Source organism: Capricornis sumatraensis, chromosome X (assembly GCF_032405125.1).
Source record: "Capricornis sumatraensis isolate serow.1 chromosome X, serow.2, whole genome shotgun sequence".
NCBI lineage: Eukaryota > Metazoa > Chordata > Mammalia > Artiodactyla > Bovidae > Capricornis > Capricornis sumatraensis.
The window spans coordinates 34,822,688-34,850,674 of NC_091092.1; the positions used below are offsets into that span (position 1 = coordinate 34,822,688).

Genomic DNA, 27,987 nt, shown 5'->3' on the forward strand with positions numbered 1-27,987 from the left:
GAATTAGGAAAATGTGCCCTTTCTTCCAGGTGAATGCAGCAGCACACCTGAGCATGTGGTTTGGCAAGTGAAGCACGGGATAAATGTTTGACCCTCACTTGTCCCTTTGGCTAGGTGCTTTTGCTCAGTGTACAATCTGTATGTGTTCTTATAAAGGATGTTTATTTTCCAGTTGCTAGGTACAGCATTCTTTGTATATCTACAACATCAAACTTGCTCATTTGATGTTCAAATAGTCTACATCTTTATGGACATTTTTATTCTGTTTTATCTATCAGTCTCTAGGAGAGATGAATTAAAGACTCACTGCTGTGGTAGATTTGTCTATTTCTCTTTGTAGTTCTGTTATATGTTCATATATTTCAAAGTGGTTGATTATATTCAAGATTAGGATGGTTACATTTTCTTGGTGAATTGAAATTTTTATCAATATTTTGTAATCCTCAAAGTTTGGTAATTATTTTTTTTCTTAGAGTCTATTTTATCTGATATTAATCTAGCTATAACAGTTTAATTTTTGTAGGTCTTAGTATTTTCCTGGTGTATTTTCCCCATTAGTTTTACTTTCAAACTTTCTGTGTCCCTGTGTTTTAGAGATCTCTCTCTTTTTTTCTTTAATATTTATCTGTTTGTGTCTTAGTTGTGGTGCAGGGGCTTAGTTGCTCCACGGCATGTGGATCTCAGTTCCTTCACCAAGGATCGAACCCACATCCCCTGTATTGCAAGGTGGATTACCAACCACTGGATCACCAGGGAAAAGCCCCTAGAGATGTCTTTTAAAAATAGCTAGACTTCTTTAAACCCAGACTGATAATCTTTATTTTTAACTGGAGCATTTTGTTAATTTACATTTTATGCAATTATTGATATCTTTAAGTTTAAATTGGTAGATTTAAATTTCTTCCTCTATTCCACTTTTCTAAAAAATTTCCCTTCCTTTCTTGCCTTCTTGGGGATTGATTGGTTTCTTTCTCTTTCTCTCTTTTAGTTTTTTCCCCCTCTGGTAGTCTGGAAGATATATAATATGATTATGTTTGTAGTGGTTATCCTAGAAACTTAATATGTATATTTAACATAACTAAGTCTTCAGTTAATAAAAACCCATTACTAATACTCAGCATTCATGGGACAGTCCCACAAAGTGCATGGATTTATTATTTTGATTATTTTATTTATCTTGTTTTGCTTTCATGTGTTTCCTTCTGGGTCCCATTATCTATTGTCACTGAGATGATAAAAAATTGCTTGATCTTACAATTACCTAAAAGCAGCCAGTCACTCCAGGAGTCAGACTCTCAATATTGAAACTACCCAATCCCTAGCCTTCACCATAGACCTCACTCTCTGTCTAGTCCATTGGTACCCAAGAACCAGTGAGATCACCAGGGAACAGTACTCCCAGCTGCTGAGACAATGCCAGATGCTGATAGCAAAGAACAGGCAAGCCAACAACAAGGATGCTAAACATGTGATAGCTTTGCAATCTTATGGAGCAAGAAAGCCAATTAGTTGTGAGCAATTCCTAAAGGAGTCATCATACCATGTAAAAATAGTTCTGCAGGCTCTGGGAGAGGGGAAAACCTCAGAGGACATCGCTGCAGTCAGATCATACCACATTTGTGGGATACTGAGTAATATGCATGCTGCACACAGTTCAGTGTTTGGAAGAAGAAATCACTGTGATACAGTGGCAAGGTAAACCACAATATGGCAGAATATTATAGCTCAGTGGCTCTCAACAGGGGGCTATTTTATACTCCAGGAGACATTGAGTGATGTCTGGAAATACTGCTGTAACAACTGGTGTGGAAGGTGTGACTGACATCTAGTGGGTCTAGGCTAGACATTCTACAATGCATAGGATTCCCCCTACCTTCCCCAAAGAATTATCTGACCCCAAATGTGGATAGTGCCCACTGCTGTAGATTATACAGTGAAGTATACATAAACAACAGAATAGTTCTTCTTGGATCACAGAAGCCATCCTATAACAATGATTTTAAACTTTTTAGGGAGGATGATGGTACAATGAAGATTCACTGTACCATTCTGTTCACTTTAACAATGTTTTTTAGTTTTTGGGAATAATGAAAAATGAAAAGCTCAGAGGGAATCTCCTTGAAGTGGCAAAATAATTTTTTTCTTTTTTTGGAGATGTCATTGAAACTGAATGGTGAAAAAAAAAAAGAAAAAAAAAGAAACTGAATGGTGTATTTTAGAATTTCAGAATCAGGACAGTAGAAGACTACATATAGCTGATGAAAAACAATAATAATAAACAATGTAGCATTTCCCTGAACTTATTCTAAATACAGCCTGTATTGAAAACCTTCAACAGGTTTTCAATGCAAATGAACCTGGTTCATTTGATAAAACTTGCCAAATATAGACGATATTAGTTCTAAAGTTCATACATTAATACATGTATGGTAGAATTTCTTCATTTCTTATGTCTGTATTTTCTAAATTTTCAAACACTTTTTAAAAAAGACCTCTTTACTTTGAAAAGCTGCACAAATAGAACAGAGAATCTGTTCAGTCCTTTACCCACATTCCTAAAACGTTAATATTTTACATTTGCTTAATCATCCTTCGTTCTTTTCTGAAACATTTTAAAGTTGCAGCACAATGCCCCAATTATCTCTAAATACGTCATATTTTCTTAAGGACTTTCGCATAACCACAAAACGAGTATTAAGTGGACATTTATACAGTATTATTACTTAATCTACAGATATTCGAATCTGGTCAATTGACCCCTTTTTAGCAAAATAATTTGTTTGGCTGGGGATCAGTTCTATTGTTTTCGTTCATCTGGAAGAGTTCCTCAATATATCTTTGTCTTTAGTGACCTTGATGATTTTGAAGAATGCAAGCCAATAATTTTGTTAGACTGTCCTTAATATTGGCTTGTCTGATGGCCCTTCGTGATTAAATTCAGGTTATGCGAATTTTGGTATGATGAATACTACAAAATTGGTTAGAGTTTTTCTTAGCACCTCATCAGAAGGCATATGACGCCCATTTGTCTAATGTATGGGAATGCTTATTTTTTTTATCAAAATTAGGAGGGTATCTGCCATGTTTTCCGACCGTAAAGTTTCTATTTCGCCCTTTGAAATAAGTGTCTCCTCGGGAGCTACTTTGAGATATTGGAATGTAAACAAGTTGTTTCTCTTGTTACTTGCGCCCCCTAGTTTTGCCTAAGGTTTCAGTAATAGCGGTTGATGCAGTGTCAGCGCTGGTGGCTCCGAGTGTTGCCCAGGCCGATTGCTCTCTCACAAGATTATAACCCTCATAACAGCAATGGCACCCCACTCCAATACTCTTGCCTGGAAAATCCCATGGGAGGAGGAGCCTGGAAGGCTGCAGTCCATGGGGTCGCTAAGAGTCGGACACGACTGAGCGACTTCACTTTCACTTTTCACTTTCATGCCTCGGAGAAAGCAATGGCAACCCACTCCAGTGTTCTTGCCTGGAGAATCCCAGGGACGGGGGAGCCTGGTGGGCTGCCGTCTATGGGGTCGCACAGAGTCGGACACGACTGAAGCGACTTAGCAGCAGCAGCAGCAGCAACAGCAAAATGCCTGGTGCGAAGTAATCGGTTGCCTTTTCTCCGACTAATTTCTTTGATCTCAGCTGTTAGCAGGGTGTATTGTAATTGATCTGCTTATATATTTGTCTTCCCCATAGACTGAGCTCGTTGAGGGTAGGAATCATGGCTTATTATTTCTCTATCCCCAGTGTCTAGCACACATTAGGTGCTTTAAAAACACAAGTTTGAATTAGTGGTCTGGAGTAGAGACGAGGAAAGAAGATAAAGGCTACGAGTTGGCCTGGGGATGGCATTTTTTTCTGCTCTAAAGGGAAGTGGGGCCAGGTTTGCAGAGGGCGCGGCCAGCGTAGTCACTGTGCGACGGGACCCATGGGTCCCAGCCACCTGGTTGGTGGCAGAGCCTCGGGCTTCCGCAGGGTGGGGTGGAAAGTGGGGCGGGAAATAAAAAAACCGAACTCGCGGCTCCCGGCATTCCCCGTGGGCGGTGCTCCCCTTTGACCCCTCGCTCGCGTGCTACACATCCGGGCCTCTGCTACTAGTGAGGGGAAGATGGCGGCCGCAACTGTGGTGGTTCCTGTAGAGTGGATAAAGAACTGGGAGAAATCAGGGAGAGGCGAATTGTGAGTGACCGGGCTGGAGGAGAGCGCTCCGCCGGGCCGGGCTCGGGCGTCAGCAGTGCTCTCACATTTGGCTGGAGGTGGGGGGGGGGGGAAGAGGTGTCCCCTCCCCCATCTGGGTGACGGGTGTGGATGCTTGACTGGGAGTTTCGAACTCGGGAAGGAGAGGTGCTGGTAACTGCCGCCGATCTCCTGCCTTCCCTGGGCTCCTCTTAAAGCCCTGCTGCCCGCCAAAGCTTGTCTTTTTTTAGCCTCTTAGCAGAACTCCCCGTTTTGTCCCTGCGGGTCCCCGCGCTCTCGCTCCGTCTCTTTTTGTCCCCCTCTTCGCTGAGCTCACTTGGCTCCTTTCTCTTTACCGGGCCGCGCCAGGAGGGTTCCGACTTTCCGTCTCTCTCTGTCCCATTGCTTTACTCTGCACCCGTTCGACTCTGCAGTTTGGAGCCCGGCGCCTCTTCTGCCCGAAGTCCGGACCGTCCCGGACTCCCTCCCCTCCTTTCCGCCCAGGGCCTCGGGAAGGACCTTGCTTGGCACCTCTCGCCCTCCTGGGGAGCGATTTCCCAGACCGTCCCGGCCCCTCGTGGCGCCGCTGTCTATGGGCGAAGTGCAGCAAGCATCGCCGCTTTCTCCAAGATGTACCTGCATTTCTTTGCTCCGTCTTTCCATCTCAGGGCCATTTCGGCTTGGAATCAACTTTTTCGTCATTAAATGTTTCCTAAACCCCATTTTGTCCTGGGACTGCAACTAATTTTGGCAACTCTCCAAGGCTCTCGGGTACCTAGAATAACGTGTTTCCTGTAGTCATAAAACTTGGGTGTTTTTCCTCTTTCTTTCCGTAACACAGAAGACCGTAATCTGCCATAACCCGTGATTTCCTTGCCCCAAATTTCGGCTCTGTCTGTCTCGGGGGGAAAATTCGTTTAAGCGGCGGAACAAACCCCAGATTTTAAAACAAATGACTTATTGCGAATGTCTTTCTCTGGATCGCTTTATTAGTTAAAGCTCAGCCGGGTATGAGATTAACTCTTCATTAGCTGTTTTCCGCGTGGTTGCGCGACCCCGCCTCCCCTCCCCTCCCTGCCCGGTAGTCAGTTTACGGTTGCCCGTGCGAAAAATACGATCTTTCGAACTTCGGTACCGGGACCAAACGCGGGGAACGTGTTGCCGGATCTTGCGCGTGTAATCGCGCCAGCCTACACGACTCGCGCCAGCCTACATGGCCCGCGCCAGCCTTCGTGACCCTCCCCAGCCCCCGTCCGCACTCGCGCTACTTTCCGAAGTCTTAGTGTGAGCGCTAGAATTGGATCGCCGGGGTAGGCGGTAGTTTTAGCCACTTAACTAGCCAGGTGACCTTGGGTAAGTTCCTTAGCCACTGTGACCGTTTCCCCTTGAGTAAATTGGGAATAATAAGTACTCAAAGGATTGTTGCGAAGATTAATGCCTGTAAAGCATTTGGCTTATAGTAAGTGCTCAAGTGATAACTACTATTACAAGTAATATTATTATTGCAGTCTTTAGATATTTCAGCTTCTCTGAACAGCTCTTGCACTTAAAAGTCTGTACTACTCAGGTTAGCAATTAATTCGTCTCTGATTCTTTCATGTAATCTCATGGACTCCAACGAATTGAGTGATCCTTTAAGAGTGGGGACTGTGTCTCACGTTTCTTTTGGTTCAACCCTCCCGTCCCCGTCCTCTATCCCCCTCCCTCCAGCCGCTCTAGCGTCTGCTTAGGGAGCTTATTGTTTTATGAACTGACAGGGAAGTCTGTTTGATAACCATTCACTTTTAACTGTTAGGAACATTTTGCACATCCTTGTACGTGCTAGTTAACAAGTAGCTGTTAAAGTGCCTTGTGTGCGGGGAAGGCAGGATGAGAAGTTACCAAAGCGAAGCATCATTTTCATCTATATGAGAGTAGGATAACCACCCCATTCCCCCCCCATCCCAAACGGGTACACCAGTTTATTGTTACTTTGTTTACTCTTAAAGTCAACTTAGTTATTTGGGGACTGTCATCTTTGTGGATTACTTAGCTTGCTCCTTCCTGCTGTTTTTGACAGTTTTACTGTTATTCCCATCTTAGAGTGAGTGGTATTAGGGCTAGGAGATAAAATTCTGCTTGGCTTTTGACTGGCAATGGTTGAAGAAAAAGTCATGTAGGAGTTTGAAATATCTAATCAGAATTGGAATTTTGGATTCACTTTATGCATATTTACATGATCCATGCTATCCATCATAATTTCTGTCTTTTTGAAGAGCTGCTTCAAAACTGTTATTCGAATTTAGGTGTATGTAGTTATTGCATGGCTTGTGGAATGTAGTTTGAATTATAGTAGATCCAGATTAGTATATTCAATTTTATAACTGTTCTGTTACATGAAGAGAGTCGTGTGACATTAATGAAGTATTTTAAATAGTTGTGTGACATAATGAAATATTTTAAATAGTCAAACTCATCACCATCCAGTACTTAGTCTTCATTTGACCTCTTTTCCCTCTTTGGAAACTTCATTGCATATAGTCTAACTTTGGAGTTTTTTATCTTGCTAACTATAGAGTTGGCGTTTTCATTTTATTATAAAAAATGGTATAAATATATTACAAAAAATCTTTTCCTTTCTCTGGAAACAGCTTCTTAGAATATGAACCAGCAACCAGAAATGTTAAAAAGATAATATGCTACCAAATTATTAGTGAATCCATTTACATATTTGGCTTTTGAGATTGATCAGTATTTAAAATTATATCTTCAGTGGATTTTTCCTTTTTAATGAGAAAAGTTAACAGATGAGCTTTAAGTTGACCAAAAGTCATGATATTTTTCATGAGGTGTAAGTTCATTTCTTGTCTGTTACTTTCTATAAGTCTGTATTCTGGGAGTTGTATCAAGTTCAGCAGCACAGTGTTAAAGGAACATATGAGCTGTATGGGGTGTATTGTAACATTGAGAGGGCAATTCTTATTTGTGCCTCATGAAAAGCAGCTGTCAGTTAATATGGAAAGTCTTGGCTTTGAAGAGTAAGTTTTGTTAGATAACTAGGGAGAAAAGAAAAACTGTATTTTGCCCATGTGAATGGTCCGTCACATACCTAGCTAACCTATTTCCAGAGATACTGATTATGTTTTTAATGGTAAATTACAGAACTCTTAAAATGATCTTTTCCAAGAGATAGCAAAAGCACAAAGGACTCTGAAAACATAATTAAGTGTCCTTTGCAGTAATACTTTGATCTACTCTTCAGAGTTTCACATCTTAATGCAAACTCTTTGAAATTCTGTGACATATGCAAGATATGGATTTAATCACTTTAATTTTGGAATTAGAGCTTAAGTTTCTTGATTATTTCATATTATCATAGGATTTGCCATGATTAAGCTAATAAACTTGCGTGTACTGGTAGATCTAGGGGAGAATTTTATTTCTAGTAGACATCTTTAACACATTGAGCCCAGCATTTCTTTGTGTCACAAGCAACCTTAATGGAGGAGTTATATTCCAAGCTCTTAATCTGAAGATGTTAGCCTCATGTCAATACTTATTTCAAAATACTTATATTTGTTGAATATCAAGTATTTGTTTAAATAACTTGATTCTTTTTCTTTAAAAAATTTACATATCAAGTAAACATTTTTGTTGGGCGTTACCTTATTCCTCAGTAGCTCAGCAGTAAAGAATTCATCTGCCAATGCAGGAGATGTGGGTTTGATCCCTGGGTTGGGAAGATCTCCTGGAGGAGGAAATGGCAACCCACTCCAGTATTCTTGCCTGGAAAATTCCATGGACAGAGGAGGTTGGTGCGCTACAGTCCATGGGGTGGCAGAGAGTTGGACATGATTGAGCACACACACCCACAGGCAATAATACAGTTTTAAAATTTAATGGCCAAATGTTTTGGTTGCCATTCTTTTCTTCATCTGCTACTGGATGATTTGACATATTCCAGAACTAATGGAAGGGCATTTGGATGTTCATTAAATGTTGTCTGACCTGAATTTTTTGGAGCAAAGTAGGAGGAGGGAGTTTATAGCAAACAGTCTAAGAAATTTTGTTTTAATATTTGTCTTTTTTTTCCTTCAAAGCGTGCTCTAAGTTTATATGAAGCTTTATCTGAAACCATTTCTTCATGTCTTAGTTTTCATTTTCATTTGTTTTCTCATTTTGACCTATGTTCACAAGTATAAGTCTTGGTCTATTTCCCTGGGAAGAGAAATTCATTCTTCAGAAAATGTAGCAGTGTCAGGAGGTTTTTCTGGGCTACTGCTTTCTTTTTTTGTTAGAAAAATTGTTCTTTAACTAAAGTAGCATGAGTGCTATTAATGTACTTGTGTGCAGGAACTTCTGTTGTCTTTAACATTTCCTGTTCCTTTTCCTCCTCATAAGTGCATATTTTCATTTTCTTAAATGCATGTTTTGAGATAAAACTATATGTCCTAATACTCATTTTTTTGGTTTATGTCTCCTGTCAATGATAATAGAGGTAACACTTGCTTAACAAAGTTTAGCCACCTTTTGTTTTGTTTTTAAAAATTAGTTGAAGCACAGATCTACATCAGTTTTTTTATATGTAGAAGCAGCTTTGAGATGTTGTGTATAATCCAATAGTTCAGGCTTATGTTGTGTTTCTTTACTGGAAAATAGGATCAAGTAAGATGGAAAGTCAAATACTCATGTTAAAGAGTATTCACAAAATGCTTAAGTTCTTGGAAGAACTTAAGACATTTTATTCAGTTTAAGTTTCATATATCTTTGACAGAAAGTAGACTCTCTGTTCTCAGGGGCCTGACGTCGCACCTCCACTGTAGCACCAAACTGTCATAAAAGAGGAAAAAATGGTAAACTCAATTATTTGGAGGTTATTAAGGGACTAAAATAGTCATTTGAATTTTTTCCAAGGCAGAATATTTGATTATTTTTAAAGCCATATTAAAATGGGCAACTGTTGAAGTTTTGTTTTTCTCCTCTTAAGATTTAGGATAGAGTACTAAACTGTACAAGAGGTGTAGTAAGACATGCAGCATTCTGAAACAGGGTTGTTTCTTTAAGGATACTTCATAATCTTCTATTAGTGGGAGGACTTAGGGGAAAAGCTGGGTCAAATCTACTGATTGGGGGAAAATTCTTAGTGAGTTTTTAGTTTCCTCCAACACCTAGGGAAGAAGTATTTTATACTAGGGAAATAAAAGTTAGACAAATAAGTTGCTTTATATAATGTAATAACCCATCAGTGATTCCTTACACAGTTTGAGTGAATCTTTAAGATGCTAATTAATAGTGCACGATGACATTATCATCTGCATCCTAATGAATATGTTTGTAGCTTTTGTGACTGACAAGATGGAATTACATTTCAGTTATTTTTAAAAATTATGTAACAATGACTGTACCATTAGATTAAGTGGGATTTGGTACACTGACATTTGCCCCTCCCCACTGGAAGGATTATAGCAAAAGACATTTGCATTAAGCTTGTTAAAACAAATAGAAAATAAAGCTATTGAAAATGTGAATAAGCAGACAGATTCACTGTAAGAAAGAATATTTGACCTTGCTTTTTAGTAGCCAGGGTACAAAGGGAAAGATGAGTTACTGGATTTCCTTGCATTCTTCTGTCAAAGTTGCAATATTTCCTGCTACTACATTCTGAAGGCAATTGAACCTATGGGGACAGTGAAAACCACGGTGGGGGAGGGGATTGTTTCAGTACTTTATGGCAAATACTGAAGCAGCCTTGATGCACTGTCTTACATATTTACTCTGAACAAAAAGGAGCTAGGTGTCAGGCATTTTTAGGTTATATTCTCTGATGCTAGTCTGAAGCAGATATTTTTGTATTGCCTAATGTAATGAAGACTGATTTTGTTTCATATTTGAGATAAGCTCATTGTAGGTTTAACTTACTTGGAGAAATTAAAGCTTACCCACTGTCTTAGCACATTGGAAGGCCTATCTGGTTCTCAGGAGAAATAGTTGAAAGTACTTGGAGTTAAACTTAAACTGCCTTATTTTACCATTTCTAAGGGGCTCTCCGAAAATTTTTGTTCTTTTAATAGGAGTTGATTAAAAACTAACAACTAAATGAGATTTTCAAACTATGCAGATTTAGTAATAGTTGTCTGTTGGCAAGGGATTTTTGTTCTTTGGTTTTGAAAATGATTTTGTGAGACCTACAGATGAATTTTTGACCTGGAAAAGGCCATTGAACCTTACCCTGCTTATCCTGATGATGGAGTCGTGAAATAAAAGACACAAGAGAGGTGAACTGCAAGGGCACGCATAATCTGCAAAGTAGGTAATCCCTCTGTGGATGGTTGTAATGTGGCATCATATTTCACCTTAGATGTGATATATAAGCACATTCTGTCAGTTTTATAGTTACTTGCTTTATTGACTGGATTGCTAGACTTAAAAAAATAAACATATGCATTCGTTGGTTCTCCTTTTTTTGAGTTTTGTACAGCTTGTAATAACAATTACTTTTTCTAAATTGTGAAATTAAAAAAATACAGAAAAGTGCCTAAAGTTTAAATGTAGAGCTCAAAGAATCACTAAGATGCACACTCATGTAACTCATACCCAGCTCTAATCCCCCTTCCTTTTTGTACTCTTTCACCTCCCCTGTGATAACTGACATTTATGGCTTCCTCTTGTTTTTATTTACAGTTTTGCTACCAAATAAGTTTAAGTTTGTTCTTTTTGAATTTCATATAAGTGAAATCATAGAGGATGTGTTCTAATTGTTCCTGACTGCTTTTGATCAACATTATGTCTTTAGGATTCATTTGTATTTTGCGAGTATTTGCAGTTCTTGGATTTTCATAGTTATAAGATGCTCCATTGTATAACTATACCATACTTTATCTCTTATGCTACTGATGAACAAGTTTGTTGTTTTGAGTTTTTGGCTGTTGCCAACACAGCCAATAGAGCTATTCTTATACAGGTATTTTGGTGTACACAGGTACACATACACCAACTTTACTAGATACTGCCACACTATTTCAAAATATACTCCTATCAGCAGTGTATGAGAGTTCACCTTCACATCCTGGCTAACATCTAATATTGTGCTATGTGCTCAGTTGCTCAGTTGTGTCCGATTCTTTGCAACCCCATGGACTGTAGCCCTCCAGGCTCCTCTGTCCATGGAATTTTCCAGGCACAAATACTGGAGTGGATTGTCATTGCCTACTGCAGGGGATCTTCCCTACCCAGGGATCAACCTGCGTCTCCTGCATTGGCAGGCAGATTCTATACCACTGTGCCACCTGGGAAGCCCAACATCTAACATTGTCACACTGTAAATTTTTTGTCAATATATATATCTAATGTTATTTTCTTCAACATTTTCATAGGCATTTTTTCCAATTTTTTTTTAGTTGAAGTATAGTTGATTTACATTATTAGTTTCAGGTATACAAAGTAGTTCAGTATTTCTGCAGATTATACTGCATTTACAGGTTATTACAAGATAATGGCTACAATTCTCTGTGCTACACAGTATGTCCTTGTTGTTTATTTTATACATGAAAAGTGAAAGTGAAAGTCGCTCAGTTGTGTCCGACTCTTTGTGACCCCGTGGACTTTAACCCACCAGGATCCTCTGTCCATGGAATTCTCTAGGCAAGAATACTGGAGTGGGTAATGGTTTTCTTCTCCAGGGGATTTTCCCAACCCAGGGATTGAACCCAGGTCTCCCGCATTCTAGGCGGATTCTTTTACCATCTGAGCCACCAGGGAAGCCCAAGAATACTGGAGTGGGTAGCCTAACCCTTCTCCAGAGGATCTTCCCAACCCAGGAATTGAACCAGGGTCTCCTGCATTGCAGGCAGATTCTTTACCAGCTGAGCGACCAGGGCGGAGGCTATTTTATACTACTATGACAACTATTTTATACATAGTAGTTTGTTAATCCCGTAGTCCTAAACTGTCTCCTTCCCACCCCTCTCCTTTGGTAAGCACAAGTTTGTGTTCTGTATCTGAGTCTGTTTCTGTTGTGCATATGCGTTTGTTTGTAGCATAGGCGTCTGTTTTTTTGTTTTTTACTTTTTATTTTGTATTAGGGTATAGCCGATTAACAATGTTGTGATAGTTTCACAACAGTGAAAGTATTCAGCTATACATACGTATTCATTCTCCCCTGAACTCCCCTCCCATCTAGGGAGCCCTGTAACACTCAGCAGAGTTCCATGTGCTATATAGGCATCTTTTTGTATATTATCGGTCATTTGGATTTTGGTTTATTGTGAAAGATCTCTTTATATCTTTTTTCCATTTTTCGATTGGATTGTTCACATTTCTTTCATTGATTTATAGTTCTTTCTATAAATTGTAGTTCTTTCAGTGGGTTACACTGTGTGTGGCAAATCTCTTGTTATTCTTAGGCTTGTATTTCCACTCTACAGTCATGACTTTTAATGAGTAGAAGTTGTTCATTTTAATGTAGTTAAATGTATCTGTCTTTTACTTTCTGAGTAGTACTTTTTTATGTTTACTAGTTTCTCTCCATTCTAAGGTTAATGAACTACCCTATGACTTTTCTGGAAACATTATGTTGCTTTCCCTTTTTAAGTCTTACCTAACTGGAGGTGATTTTTATGTGTGCTGTGAAGTAGGGGGTTGCAATATATTGTCGTGGTGGATGTATATGAAGAAAGTTCAGCCTCACACTTAAATAGTTGGCAAAAGGAAGAGAATTTTAGTAGTCTTTTCAGATAATTATAGATATTTTTTAATATCATGTCAAAATTTGTCAAATGGTAGTTTCTTAATGGTTTGTTACAATGCCAAACCTAAAATCATATCTGTACTCCTTGGATGTTGTTAAATTGAAATCCAGTTGTCTCTCTTTTACTTGGAATCTGTTTTACCCATGTATTATTTTGCAGAATCCTCCATTGGTCAGTTGGAAAATACTGGTTCACCCAATGATGCAGCACTTCCAAATATGACACAATGCATTGTATAATATAAAAACCCACATTCTTCAGTATCTTCACTGAACTAATCAGGGAAGTTTTTATGAATTGTGAACTAGCCAAGTCCATGGTGCCAGATTAAAGTTTTCCAAAATTCTAATTTTTGTTTGAAACCTTACCTTTTATCATTGGCAACAGACACTCTCAGCTTTTTCCCTGGAAGTGACTGGCTCACTTGGTTCATTTTTGAGAAAATTCCGGCCAAAGACCCAAATCTGAATAACCATAATTTGTCAGTTCTTTCAAGTAAAAAGGGCTTCCCTTGTGGCTCAGCTGGTAAAGAATCCGCCTGCAATGCAGGAGACCTGGGTTTGATCCCTGGGTTGGGAAGATCCCCTGGAGAAGGGAAAGGCTACCCACTCCAGTATTCCGGCCTGGAGAATTCCATGGGCTGTATAGTCCATGGGGTTGCAAAGAGTCAGGCACTTTGAAGCAACTTTCACTTTCAAGTAAAAATGGTGTTCTGTGAAAAAGCAGCTAGTTCAGCTCACAATTCAAACAATTGCATAAGTGATTTTCCTGGAGACAACCATGGTATTTTGGTGTGTGACAAAAATGTTTTATGTATACTTTCCAATTTGTCACATAGAATATTAAAAATATGTATTCTTAAAAAAACATGTTCTCAGGGCTAGGATTTAATAAAATTCATTAAGGACATTTTCTTTATTGTAGATACAAACATATAACAGATAAATCTTAACACATTTTTAAGTAAACAGTACAGTATTGTTAACGATAAGCACAATGTACAACACATCTTTAGATCTTTTTAATCTTGGATGGCTGACATTTATACACATTGAACAGCAGGTTCCCATTTCTCTACCCCTCTAGCCGCTGGCAACCACTGAAATTCTACTTTTTGTTTCTGTGAGCTTGATTACTTTAGATACCTCATATAAGTGGAGTCATGTAGTATTTATCCTTCTGTGACTATTTTGTTTCGCATACTATCTTCATGGCTCATCCATGTTGTTGTATATGACAGGATTTATTATTGAATAACGTTCCATTGTATATTCATGAGGTTTTCTTTATGTACTCATCTGTTGATGGACATTTAGGTTTTTCCCTACCTTTTGGCTGTTGTGAATAATGCTGCAATAAATATGAGACTGCAAATACCTCTTTGATATCCTGATTTCAAATTTTATGAGTAAATACCTAGAAGTGGGATTGCTGGGTTGTATGGTAGTTCTATTTTTGCTTATTTGAGGGACCCCCGTACTATTTACCATTTTACATTCCCATGAACAGTGCACAAGGTTTGCAGTTTCTTCATATCCTTCCTAATACTTATTTTCTAAAAACAGGTGTTTTAGGTTCACAGAAAAGTTGAGAAAAAGATACATAAATTTCCCATTTACCCCCTATCCCCACACATGCATAACCTCTCACATTATCAACATTTCCCCACCAGAATGGTACATTAGTTATAATTGAATCTGCACTGACACATCATAATTGCCCCCAATTCATAGTTTACCTTTGTTTTCACTCTTGGTGTTGCACATTTTATGGGTTTAGACCATAATGACATGTATCCATCATTATAGTATCAGAGTATTTTCACTATCCTAAAAATCCTCTATGCTCTGCCTATTCATCTCTCTTCCCAGCCCCTGATAACCATTGAACTTTTTACTCTCTCCATAGTTTTGCCTTTTCCTGAATGACGTATAGTTAGAAACACACTGTGTAGAGTTTTCAGATTGACTTTATTGACTTATTAATGTGCACTTAAGGTTTCTCCATGTCCATGTCTTTTCATAGCTTCATTGCTTTATAGCTTATTTCTGTATGGTGCTGAATAATATTCCATTGTGTAAATGTACCAGTTTATTTATCCATTCACCTATCGAAGGACATCTGGTTGCTTCCAAGCTTTGGTAGTTATGAATGAAGGTGCTATAAACATCCTTGTGCAGGTTTTTGTGTAGACATAAGTTTTCATCTCCTTTGGGTAAATATCAAGGAGTGAGAGGGTTGGATTGTAAGGTAAGAGTAGGTTTACTCTTGTAAGAAACCACTAAACTGTTCCCGTGTGGCTGTACCGTTTTTCCTTCCCACTAAAGATGATTGAGTGTTATGTTGCACCGCCTCCTCACCAGCATTTGGTGTTGGCAGCGGTCCAGATTGTGGCCACTTTAGTAAGTGTGTAGTGGTATCTCATTGTTTAGGTTTCCGTGTCCGTGATGATGTACGACGTGGAGCATCTTTTCGTTTGCTCATTTGCCATCTGTATATCTTTTGATGAGATGTCAGTTAAGGTCTTTGCTCATGTTTAAATTGGTTGGTTGTTTTCTTATTGTTGAATTTTAAGAATTATTTGTATATTTTGGATAATAGTCCTTTACCAGATGTCATTTTTTTGCTTGCAGTTTTTTGATAATGACCACTTTTACAAGTGTGAGGTGGTGGCTCATTTTGTTTTTGATTTGCATTTCTCTGATAATAAGTGATGTTGAGCATCTTTTCATAACCTATTGGCCATTTTGACTGTCCTTTTTATTTTTTTTAGGCTATGCCTTGCGACATGTGGGATCTTAGTTCCCCAACCAGGGATCAAACCCATGCCCCCTGTATTGGGAGCGCAGAGTCTTAACCACTGAACCACCAGGGAAAGACCCTTGTAGATCTTCTTTGCAAAAATGTCTATTTAACACACTCCAGTATTCTTGCCTGGAGAATCCCATGGACAGAGGAACCTGGCAGGCTACAGTCCATGGGGTCGCAAGAGTCGGACATGACTTAGCGACTTAACAACAATTTATTTTTTAATCAGGTTGTTTTCTTGCTATTGAGTTGTAGGTGTTTCTTATATATTTTGAATGTTAGCCTCTTATCAGATACATGGATGGTTCACAAACATTTTTTCCCCCTATTTCATAGGCTACCTTTTCTCTTTTTTTTGGCCACAACTTGAGGCATGTAGCATCCTAGCTCCTCAGGGATCAAACTGTGTCCCCTGCAGTAGAAGCATGGAGTTTTAACCACTAGACCATCAGGGAGGTGCCCTGCCTTTTCATTTTGTTTGTCATTTCTTTGCTGTGCATACAGTTTTTAGTTTGATGGTCCACTTGTCTGCTTTTGCTTTTATTGTCTGTGCTTTTGGTGTCACATCCAAGAAATCATTGCCAAGACCAATGTCATGAAGCTTTCTCCCTGTTTTTTCTAGGGGTTTAACAGTTTCAGGTCTTATTTTTATGTATTTGATCTATTTTGAGTTGATTTTTGTGTATGATGTGAGAAATAGCCAGTTTCATTCTTTTGTATATCACTATCCATAATGCTGTTGAACATCTAACGAATTTTTCAGTTTAGTAGTTATGTTCTTTAGCGCCAGAATTTGTTTGGTTCTTTTAAAATTTTCTGTCCTTTTCTTAAAATTCTCATTCTCTTTATGCATCATTTTCCTGAACTCACTGAGCATCTCTATGATGGTTATTTTAAATTCGTTGTCAGATAATCCATATACCTCTAATTCTCTAGGATCAGTTTCTGAAGACAAGTTTTGTTCCTTTTATTAGACCAATTTTACCTGTTTCTTTATGGTCCTTGTAGTTTTGTGTTGGTATCTTTGCATTTGAGAAAACACTTTTATCCCAGGCTTTATGGACTGCTTCAGTGCAGGGAAAGGCCTTTACCAATCAGCTTGGCTATAGATTCTGAGAGCCTCTCAAATTTTACTCTGGATGTGTCTTCTCTGGCCTAATGTGTAGATTCCAGATTAGAGGGAGTTTCTCCAAGCTTTCCCTCTCTTGCATCCTCTGGTGTCCATCTGTTGTACCCCAGGGTCCTCTGAAGCAGCAGCAGGTCACCCAGCTTTTTTTTGTTCTTAGTGGCTCCCAGGCAGCTAGAGTATGCTGGGTACCGTCAGTGCCCCGAGTCAGGCTAGACAGAAACCAGTCTCTCAGGTAGTGCCCCTCCCCCAAAGCTGGAATACTGGGCACATGCTCTAGTTTTCTCTTTCTCCCTTGAGGGAGAGATTGCCAAGCTGTTGGGCACCTCCCTGACCCCCCCGACCTGCCTCGCTGCCCCCGCCCCCGGAAGAACGTTAGATGTATATATAGTCCAGTCCTCTCTTTCCCTTCTCAGAGAGAATTTGGAAATTGGGAATTGCCTTCCAGCCATGCGGTGCTGTGCCAGGAGTAGGGACTTTGGTGAAAGAGCATCATGTATTTTCCTAGGAGCTTTAATGCAGCTGGTTTAGTTCTTGCCTGGGGTGTAGGAGCCTCTTAACTGTTTCTGAATTTCTCATAAAGGGAATTGTGGATGTGTATTGTTGACTTGTGTTTCTGTGGGAGGAAGGAAGGCCCGGGACCTCCTATTTTGCCATCTTGCTGAGCCACTCCCATCAAGGACATTCTTAAGTGAAACTGGCTTTTGTTTGTGTGAATGATCATGAGAGATGTAATGAAATAATTTGGTGACATCTTACATGAGACTGACTTTATTCTTTGATTTAAAAAAATTTTTTTAAATTCTTCTTGATTGTGAAGAATTCAGTGAGACAGTTTGATGCTACTACCCTGATGAATGCTAAGGTGCCAGCAGTCTCACCTTCCTTTGCTTTTGAATTATTAGTGCAAATGTCAGTACAGTAAGAAGGGAAATGCAGTCTTAGTACTATTATGAATATAGCTTTGACCTTGCAGAATGCCAGAAAGTGTCTTGGGGATCAGGGGTTTATGAACCACACTATCAGAACTGCTGCTTTATCAAGTTATAACTTTTTTTTCATACTCCTAATTTTTAAAGTTTTAAAAAAATAGTGAATGGTTATTGAATTTTGTCAAATGTCATTTATGCATAAAAAGACATAGAAAACTAAGAATAGAAACTTTCTGAACTATTTTGTGATTTTAAAAGTTTAATGTGGTAAATTAATTTGAACCAACTTTGTGTATTTGGGATAAACCCATGTTAACCTTGATGTATTTCAGTATTTTTCAATTTATATATCTGTACATATTTAATGGAGCTTCCCAAGTGTCTCAGTGGCAAAGAATGCACCTGCCAATGTAGGAGACATAAGAGAAGCAGGTCGATCCCTGAGTCAGGAAGATCCCCTGGAATAGGAGATGGCAACCTGCTCCAGTATTCTTGCCTGGGAAGTTCCATAGACAGAGGAGCCTGGCAGGCTCCAGTCCATGGGGATTCTCCAGGCAAGAATACTGGAGTGGGTTGCTATGCCCTCCTCCAGGGGATCTTCCCAGCCCAGGGATCGAACTCAGGTCTTCTGCATTGCAGGTGGATTCTTTACCATCTGAGCCACGAGGGAAGTGCACACATTGCAATAGATGTACTTCTTAAGCATTTTTTATCCTGAGGGTCCCCCACCATCTTTTATTTTCCCTTGTAATATATTTGTTGAAGAGACTGGGCCATTGTCCTGTAGAGTTTCCCACAGTTTGTATTTAAGCTTTGCTCCCCCTCCTCAAAGACAACTTCATACGTGGTGGTGTATTCTTGTATTAGGATCAGGAGGCACATAATATCTGATTGCGTCTTAGGATGTGAACAGCTATTGATAGATGCCTAGATCCTTGAATTTATTAAGGACTTAAAAATGGTGCTGTTCTATCATACCTTTGTTAGCTGAAATACTAACAGAGGCATTTCTTATCAACTGTTGGTTTGTATACAAATTTTCATTCTTTTATTTACCTATTTTCATTCAAAATAATGTCTTGATTCATTAGCATTTTCCAATTATGGTTTTTAGGTTATTTTATTTAAATTATAAATGTGTAATTTAAATTAAAATGTGTAATACATTTCCAGATGTTTTTGCTGTATAAGGATTATCTGTGTTAGAAGTAGAAATTAATACAGATTATTTGTTTTATTCTAGTTTACATTTATGCCGGATCCTCAGTGAAAATAAAAGCCACGATAGTTCAACTTACAGAGGTAAGACTTTTAAAAGTATCATAGCTATAAGATTTGGCTTGGTCAAAATTAATAAAATACCATGTTTTCCATTAAATTTTATAAATAGAAGAGTTAGCATGGAAAGAGAAACTAATTCTGATCTTGTTTGTGCTAGGAAACTTGCAGAAACTGAGATTCAGTGTTTTTGCTAAAGCTGGTTATGTTTAGGTGGTATCTGGGGATCTAGTTAAAGGCAGTTGTCATGGAAAACATTACAAGCAAAGGAGTTGTTTATGACTGCATATCTCAAATATGATTTATTAAGAGTGTTATGCAATTACACTGAATGTAAATTTTTAGTTATTTTAATTTTAGAGAATTTGCTGTTTAATTTTTTTGAATTTAAAATTAGATATATGGATTCAGAAAAGGAGGGGCAAAAGCAAAAGCAATGATGCCCAGTAATTTAAACCATTTTCATATATAGCTTTCACTGGGGGTAGAATCAATGACATTTTTTTTCCAATCTGGAAAAATAATTTATAATCAATATTCTATTTTAAATAAGTTATTAGATAATTTTCTGTAAATGTTTACTTTTATCAAAAATTAAATATTATCTTAATATGAAAATATATACTTTTTGAAGAACATTTGAATTTTTGAGTAGAAAGCATTTTCAAATGAATGAATGAACCATTTTTCTTTCTGTCATTTGGGTAAGACTTGTTAACACTCCTTGCTCAATCCCCAAAGTTATTTTACAGTCATCCTGCTTTTAAAATTTCAGATCATTCATAAAGATTTTTGAGGTTGTTAATATAATGCCGTTTTTAAATAAGTCAGTTGACTGTCAGAAGAGTAAGACTAAAAAAAGAGTCCTTTTAAAAAGCATTGAATACTTTTCCCCCTCCTCATGTTTGAAACAGGTTTCTAACTTCTCAGTTAACTTGTATCTTGTTTGTGTTTGAAATCTTAAGTGGATTAAAAAAAAAAATTCTCAGAGAAACTATAAATAGCATAACAGGGTGGTTACTCTTAACAGTTTTAAATGGAACTATTTAGATCTTTAATGACTATCAGACTATTGTTAATTTGCATGGTTGTTCTGATTCACGTATGAAACTCAAATTAGTAGGGGTGTGGCCTCATTGGCTCAGTTGTGGGGCTTCTCTGGGCTTCCCTGGTGGCTCAGAGGTTAAAGCGTCTGCCTGCAATGTGGGAGACCTGAAATCGATCCCTGGGTTGGGAAGATTCCCCTGGAGAAGGAAATGGCAACCCACTCCAGTACTCTTGCCTGGAAAATCCCATGGACCGAGGAGCCTGGTAGGCCATGGGGTCTCAAAGAGTTGGACACGACTGAGCGACTTCACTTTCACTTTCTCTTTCTTGCTCTTGCCTACTTGCAGGGAACTGAATGTTGTTTCTTTAGAATTTCCTTTGTATATCTCAGGGGGATTGACTTTGTGTATTGTTCCTTCTGCCTTTTCTCTTTTTGCCTCTCTCTCCAAATTGATTTCATTTCAGGAAGGCAGTTTCCCTTGCTCATGCTGCTGCTTTTATAAGTTCTTTTTATAAGTTCCCTCCCCCCCCATAAAATAACATAAGAAGGATGGCTGATGAACATGAGCATTCCTAGTGATATTTGACATAACTAGTGGCTAAAATGCTCATATTTCACAAAAAAATGTCTAGAATCTCTAGAAATCCCTTTTACTTGTGGCTGTTCTTGAAGCTGCTTTTTCTGAAATGTTAGCATTTATTCTTTTCTGTATAATTATAAGGGTTGTAAATTTTCCTCCCCATTGTAAGTCTAAAGTTTTTCAATTTTAGTGTAGATTTAGCAGGGTTTTGTGGACTAGCCTTGGTAGTCTCTAAGACATCACTTACTGACTGTTTCTGTGGATAAAATACAACAGGAGTTCCTAGCCATTTAAATGGGCATTTAAATGACATGTGAATTGGGAACTGTCTTTGCTACTTTGTGGATTACATTGTGATTGTTTTGGTGTCAGTGTCAGCAAAATGACCTGGGCCATTTGTTCTCTATTTTAATCTCCTTTGATTAAGGTTAGAATTCCCTCAGCCCCTGTGAGCCCATATTCTTGTGGGAATTTAGTTTATGATGCTCAGCTGTTTTGTTCTTCAGTGAGTGAGTGCTTTTTAAAAAATCTTAGTTATGTGGATAATTTCAAATGAATACTATTTGTTACAAAAGCATTTTATTAATGGAAATTGAAAGCATCAAAATGGCCTCATATTCCAACCATAGTAACAGATTTTTCCTTTGCATTTTAGTTTTTATGAATTTATTATAAGCATAATGAAGGCATATTTGTGAGAAAGGTAGAATATATTTAATGAATCCTTCATAAGGAATTGGGATAATCTGGCTATATTTCTTTTGTGAATAATTTAGTGGACAAATTAATTTCATTATAAAATACTATTTTCATTGTTTAAGGGGAGATTGATACAAGTTTTGATTTCTATTATGTTCCTTTTTGTGGCTAGTAGTAGACCAAAGGAGATTTTTAAGTATTTGATTTCTTTTAAACACTTTTTTATTTTTATGGCTGAGCTGAATGGCTTGTGGGATCTCAGTTCCCTGAACAGTAATTGAACCCAGGCCATGGCAGTGAAAGCACAGAGTCCTAACCACTAGCTGCTGCTGTTAAGTCGCTTCAGTCATGTCCAACTCTGCGCGACTCCACAGACGGCAGCCCACCAGGCTCCCCCGTCCCTGGGATTCTCCAGGCAAGAACACTGGAGTGGGTTGCCATTGCCTTCTCCGAGGCATGAAAGTGAAAAGTGAAAGTGAAGTTGCTCAGTCGTGTCCGACTCTTAGCGACCCCATGGACTGCAGCCTTCCAGGCTCCTCCTCCCATGGGATTTTCCAGGCAAGAGTACTGGAGTGGGGTGCCATTGCTGTTATGAGGGTTATAATCTTGTGAGAGAGCCATCGGCCTGGGCAACACTCGGAGCCACCAGTGCTGACACTGCATCAACCGCTATTACTGAAACCTTAGGCAAAACTAGGGGGCGCAAGTAACAAGAGAAACAACTTGTTTACATTCCAATATCTCAAAGTAGCTCCTGAGGAGACACTTATTTCAAAGGGCGAAATAGAAACTTTACCGTCGGAAAGCATGGCAGACTTCTCCCCTAACCACTAGACCACCAGGAAACTCCTAAATATTTGATTTCTTAACTTGCTATGTTGCCCTGAAAGATTTTTTGATTTTCTTCAAAAGGGGGTTATAAATTGACTTTGTTTTACATTAATGTTTTTAGAGTTACTTGTTTTCTTACTTTTAAAGAGAGGAAGAAGGTAAAGATTTTAGTGTTTGGGACTAAAGAAAAAGGTAGCTGGAAGGATATGTTCACCTGACCATTAACTTCTACCTCCTCCCAAAACTCCTCCAGGAAAGGGCTAATTGTGAATGAGACAACTGTACTTGTGGTTGATAATTCTCACAGGACTGCTGTTTTTTTGGTCTGTATGTACATATGTAATTATGATCATCCCTTAGTATCTACAGGGAATTGGTTCCAGGAGCCCCCTCGAATAGCAAAATCCGAGTATCCTCAAGTCCCTTATATAAAATTGCATAGTACAGTGAATAAAGTCAGCCCTTCATATTCATGGGTACAGAATTTGTGGATACAGAGGGCTGAATATATTTTAGTTTGAATTCTGATGGAAATATAGGAAAAATTGAGGTTTAGGTTTGGGAAGAAATTTCTCTGACAGGCTATGGGTTTTATATTTACTGTTATTCCTTACCTGTTTGTTGTCAGTGTAGCCCTGAGATTGAATTAACTATAATCTGAATGTAGTTAGAAAAATCTGCAAAATCTCTTGGTGAGAAGAATGGGTAATTTATATTCATCTGCTGGAGTTCTACACAGTCCTTAAAAATAATTTTGCAGACTTTGGTACTAGGAGGAAATACTTTTAAAAGTGTTTTTCGGGGAATCAGAGTACCAAATGATGTGAACTCTGAATGCAAGTATGTAAAATATGTAGATATATAGAAAAGGATTGGAAGGAAGTGCTCAAGCAATAGTTATGTTACAGTAGTGCAGTCAATTTAGTTCAGTCACTCAGTCGTGTCTGACTCTTTGCGACCCCATGAACCGCAGCATGCCTTTTTCTACTCTTTAAGTATTGTGTTTTTGTGAAAATGAAAGGAAAAAAATCTGCTAGAGAAAAGCGTTAGAAATATATTTTTCTTAATCATTATTGGTGTTTATAATCTGAGAAGTAGGAAATACATAGGTCTTCCCTTAGAGGGTCTGTCTTTCATGTTCAAGAGATTGTGTCCTTATACTCTTTCTTTTATGTTTGACAGATTTCCAGCAAGCTCTTTATGAATTATCATACCATGTCATTAAAGGAAATCTAAAGCATGAACAGGCATCTAATGTTCTTAGTGACATTAGTGTAAGTATGCATATGTTTTTTAAATTTTATAATTGTTACATATTTTTTTTTGCCTTTGATACAAGGGATCCTGAAGTATAACTTGTGTTTTATTTTATTCAAAATGGTAAGCCATTGTTGCTGGACAGTAATATAGGTATTTTAATCTTTTTCTGTGGCTATGAGTAGAGCAGAAAATATTAGGTAAGCTGGGAGGGCAAAAACATCTATAAAAATATTGGTTAGAATGTTCTCTCAATATTAACATAAGAAGACATTTTCTTTTGTTTGTGGTTATATTTAGATATTAAAAATATTTTAAAAGCTGAGGATGAAATTATTTTAAAATGAAGTTGTATGATTCTAACTTAATGCTAATTTTCATGTTTGCTTTAGAAAATAATAGAAAATAATAACTAGATTTTTTTCCTCACCTTTCAGTGGCTATTTAAAGGTGAGAAAAAAAACTTTGTTTCACTCTTTTGTTTAGTAGGCTTCCCCGGTGGCTCAGATGGTAAAGAAATTGCCTGCAATGCAGGAGACCTGAGTAGGAGATTCCCTGGAAAAGGGAATGGCAACCCTCTCCAGTATTCTTTCCTGGAGAATTCCATGGACAGAGGAACCTGGCAGGATACAGTCCATGGGGTCACAAAGAGTCAGATACGACTGAGCCACTAACACACATTTTTACACTTGTATAAATAAAGGTACATGTCCAGTTGAGAACAGCTTTCATAATAAATATTTTTGAGGTGGTACCTGGAGTTTCTTGATATCTGTATGAATTTCTGTAGGCTTTAAATGTCTGTAGCCTTTAGCTTTGTATGATTTTTCTGCTTCCCCAAGGATAGTCTTAAGGAATTTCTGTGTTTAGTTGTTGTGATTTTTTTCCCCCCATCATGTTGAGATGTATTTGAGCAGTAGAGGTTCAGTATGAGTTTCTCTTTTACCCCTAAATTGTCTCTATCTGATTAGTTCATGTAGGAGTACTCTATTTCTTCAATAAGTGATATTCTGTGTTTGAAAACTCTTGTCTTGCTCTATTATTTTGGAGCACTTTCATTCAAGTAGATATAGCCAGATTTCATAGCCCTTAAGAAAAGACTAATGTCTGATTGGCAATTAAGGTCATTTCATTCTGTAAATTGGGCATGAGTATAGGGTTTATTGTGTTAATGGAATCTGATTCTAATACTCTTCCCACTTATTGAGAGTGAATAGTCCAAATGAACTTAATGTGTTTCATTCTTACGTAGCCTCCCTTTCTTTGAGTGCTTAGTAATATATATATACTTCTGCAGCTGGATCCTTTGTCATGGCTAGATTCTCATAGTCCCATATTGCACTCTCCCTTATATTAGCCACAGAAACATATCTTGTGTCTCTTACAGCTGCCAGGTTTTTCTTTAGAATTATATTTCTTTTCTTTACTCTCTGAAAATAGGCTAATTTTAGTGTTGCTATAGTGCCAGCAAACTAATTGCAGTAATTGAACAGTGATCCTTACTAATGAAAAATGGCTCTAAAACTGGGTATGGGAGTGTGAAGTCAGGAGACAAATCTATTATAAATGTTGGATCCGTTTCTCCAAAGACTGCAAACATCAGTGCATAAAGAAAATATAGATTTTTGGTAATTATTTTCATCTTCAGAGAATCTTGAATTATGAGACAACTGCTTGTACTTATTGCATTTTTCAGATTTCTGTTCTGAATACTATGATTTTTGCTTAGGTCAGTGTTGACTCAGGTATGAGCACAGCATTTAAAGCTTTAGATGAAAAATGTACCATTTCAAACAATCTTACTTTAGATAGGTGTAAGGTACTCCAAATTCCAGTGGTTTCTGACATGAAACTTCATTGGAAAAATGTTACTCATTTGTGTTTTTTATTATTTCCTGAGGTGCTTGTTTAAGGTTCATTTTTTTTTTAACTCAAGTTATTTCATGGTAGACATTTAAACAGGTTTTCTAACCATTATCTCCCTGTTTTAATTTTCTCTGTATTATGAAATTTGAAGAATTTTATTTGTCAACATAGTGGTATTAGGGTTTTGTTTTTAAGTTTTACTGAAGAGTGTTATTGTGAACCCATAATACTTGCTAGTGTGCTATTCTAGTATTTACTATGAATAATTATATATTTTTTTAATTAGGAATTTCGTGAGGATATGCCCTCCATTCTTGCTGATGTATTCTGCATATTAGGTAGGTATTAATAAGCCTGTATTAATTTCACTTATAAATAGCCTTTATTTCACTTGTAAAAGGTGTTTGGAAAATTAATGTTCTTTGTTAAATAAAATATTTTTTTAAGCCAAGGATTTTACAAATGTTTCTACAAATCTAGATTATATATTTTTTTACTTTATAGAGAATATAGTATTGCAAGTCAAATGTGAGTTTAATCACTATATTTAAATAGTTCTACTTTATAATTTAAATGGTTTGAATTTTTCCAAATGTATCTTTGTATAAAATTGAGCTAAGTTAAGTCATTTCAGGTTTAAAAATCCAGGTTTTTTGAAGTTAGTCTGAATTATTCAGATTTTAGTAATCACCTAATTAATATTATTCAATGCAGGTTATCAGTGAATGTCAGAATATCAAACTTAGGACACTCAAGAGATAATTACTTTGCTATTGTACTCTTTTGATTTTTAATTTTAGAAAGAGTAAGAGGAGCCAAAGTAATCAAAAATACTTTTGTTTTGAGGATAAGAAACCAGCTTTGGAAATAAAACTTCTCTCTTTGTCCAGAATAAATAAGAATTCATGCAAGATCCCTAGAGAAGGGATAGGCTACCCATTCCAGTATTCTTGGGCTTCCCTGGTGGCTCAGCTGGTAAAGAATCCACCTGCAATGTGGGAGACCTGGGTTCAATCCCTGGGTTGGGAAGATTCCCTGGAGAAGGGAAAGGCTACCCACTCCAGTATTCTGGCCTGGAGAATTCCATGGACTGTACAGTCCATTGGGTCGCAAAGAGTTAGAGACGACTGAGTGACTTTAATTTTCACATGCAAGATAAGAATGGAATTTCTTTGACTTGGAACAAAAGGTAGTATCCCTCCATGGGAAGCATGGATTTGAAAAATAATGTATATTACAAATATATTTCTCTGATTTTAAATCTGAATTAAAGTATCTGAGCACAGTTTTCCACATCAGTTTTAAACTTTCTGTAACTTTGATCTGTTAGAAAACATTACCAGACATTATAATATTCACTTTAAAATAAGACTTATTCTCTGAGAGTTTTTCAGGCTGGAATGAATTACTTTACTTTAGCTCATTAATCTTAACTCTTAGAATGAGATAGGTTACTTAATTTGTCTTACTGAGAATCTGGAATTTGATTGCAACAAATCTAAATGCCTGGTCCTTGATCCTTCATGATGTTTAAGATTTTATAACATCAGTAATATTGTGAATAGGTCAAAATGTATGTGGACTGTGAGTGATAAATGAAAAGAGCAGACAATTGATTGGATGACAGTATGTCCCGTTTCTGTTTTGTTTTCCCTGGCATGATTATTAATTGTGTGTTCTGTCAAACTTAAAACTCCTGATTTAGATGATAAAGTATTTGTCTTTGCTATCTATTGGATTGATTGATTTTAATTTTTAGAGCAGGCGCTAAATATATTATATTACGAATAAATACAACATAAGTCAAGTTTCAATTTAAAATATTGTTTTTACTATAAGGAGAAAAGGAAAGATATACCCATTTGAATGCAGAGTTCCAAAGAATAGCAAGGAGAGATAAGAAAGCCTTCCTCAGTGATCAGTGCAGAGAAATAGAGGAAAACAATAGAATGGGAAAGACTAGAGATCTCTTCAAAAAAATTAGAGATACCAAGGGAACATTTCATGCAAAGATGGGCTCAATAAAGGACAGAAACAGTATGGATCTAACAGAAACAGAAGATATTAAGAAGAGGTGGCAAGAATACACAGAAGAACTATATAGAAAGATCTTAATGACCCAGATAACCATGACGTTGTGATCACTCACCTAGAATCAGACATCCTGGAGTGCAAAGTCAAGTGGGCCTTAGGAAGCATCACTATAAACAAAGCTAGTGGAGGTGATGGAATTGTAGCTGAGCTATTTCAAATCCTGAAAGATGGTGCTGTGAAAGTGCTGCACTCAAACTCAATATGCCAGCAAATTTGGGGAACTCAGCAGTGGCCACAGGACTGGAAAAGGTCAGTTTTTATTCCAATCCCAAAGAAAGGCAATGCCAAAGAATGTTCAAACTGCCTCACAATTGCACTCATCTCACGCTTTAGCAAAGTAATGCTGAAAAATCTCCAAGCAAGGCTTCAACACATGTGAACCGGGAACTTCCAGATGTTCAAGCTGGATTTAGAGAAGGCAGAGGAGCCAGAGATCAACTTCCTAACATCCGTTGGATCATAGAAAAAGCAAGAGAGTTCCAGAAAAACAGCTGCTTTATTGACTATGCCAAAGCCTTTGACTGTGGATCACAACAAACTGGAAAATTCTTCAAGAGATGGGAATACCA

At 37.7% G+C, this 27,987-nt stretch overlaps 1 protein-coding gene across 1 annotated transcript in view; it reads left to right on the top strand.

Annotated features, from left to right (window-relative positions):
• Positions 1-4,105: 4,105 nt before the first annotated feature.
• Positions 4,106-27,987, top strand: part of THOC2 (THO complex subunit 2) — a 135,085-nt gene continuing 111,203 nt past the window's right edge. Inside the window, exons 1-4 of the mRNA XM_068962040.1 lie at positions 4,106-4,176; positions 19,009-19,067; positions 23,384-23,475; positions 25,611-25,662. Of these exons, the coding sequence (XP_068818141.1) occupies positions 4,106-4,176; positions 19,009-19,067; positions 23,384-23,475; positions 25,611-25,662 (274 nt within the window). The remainder of the gene's footprint in view (positions 4,177-19,008; positions 19,068-23,383; positions 23,476-25,610; positions 25,663-27,987) is intronic.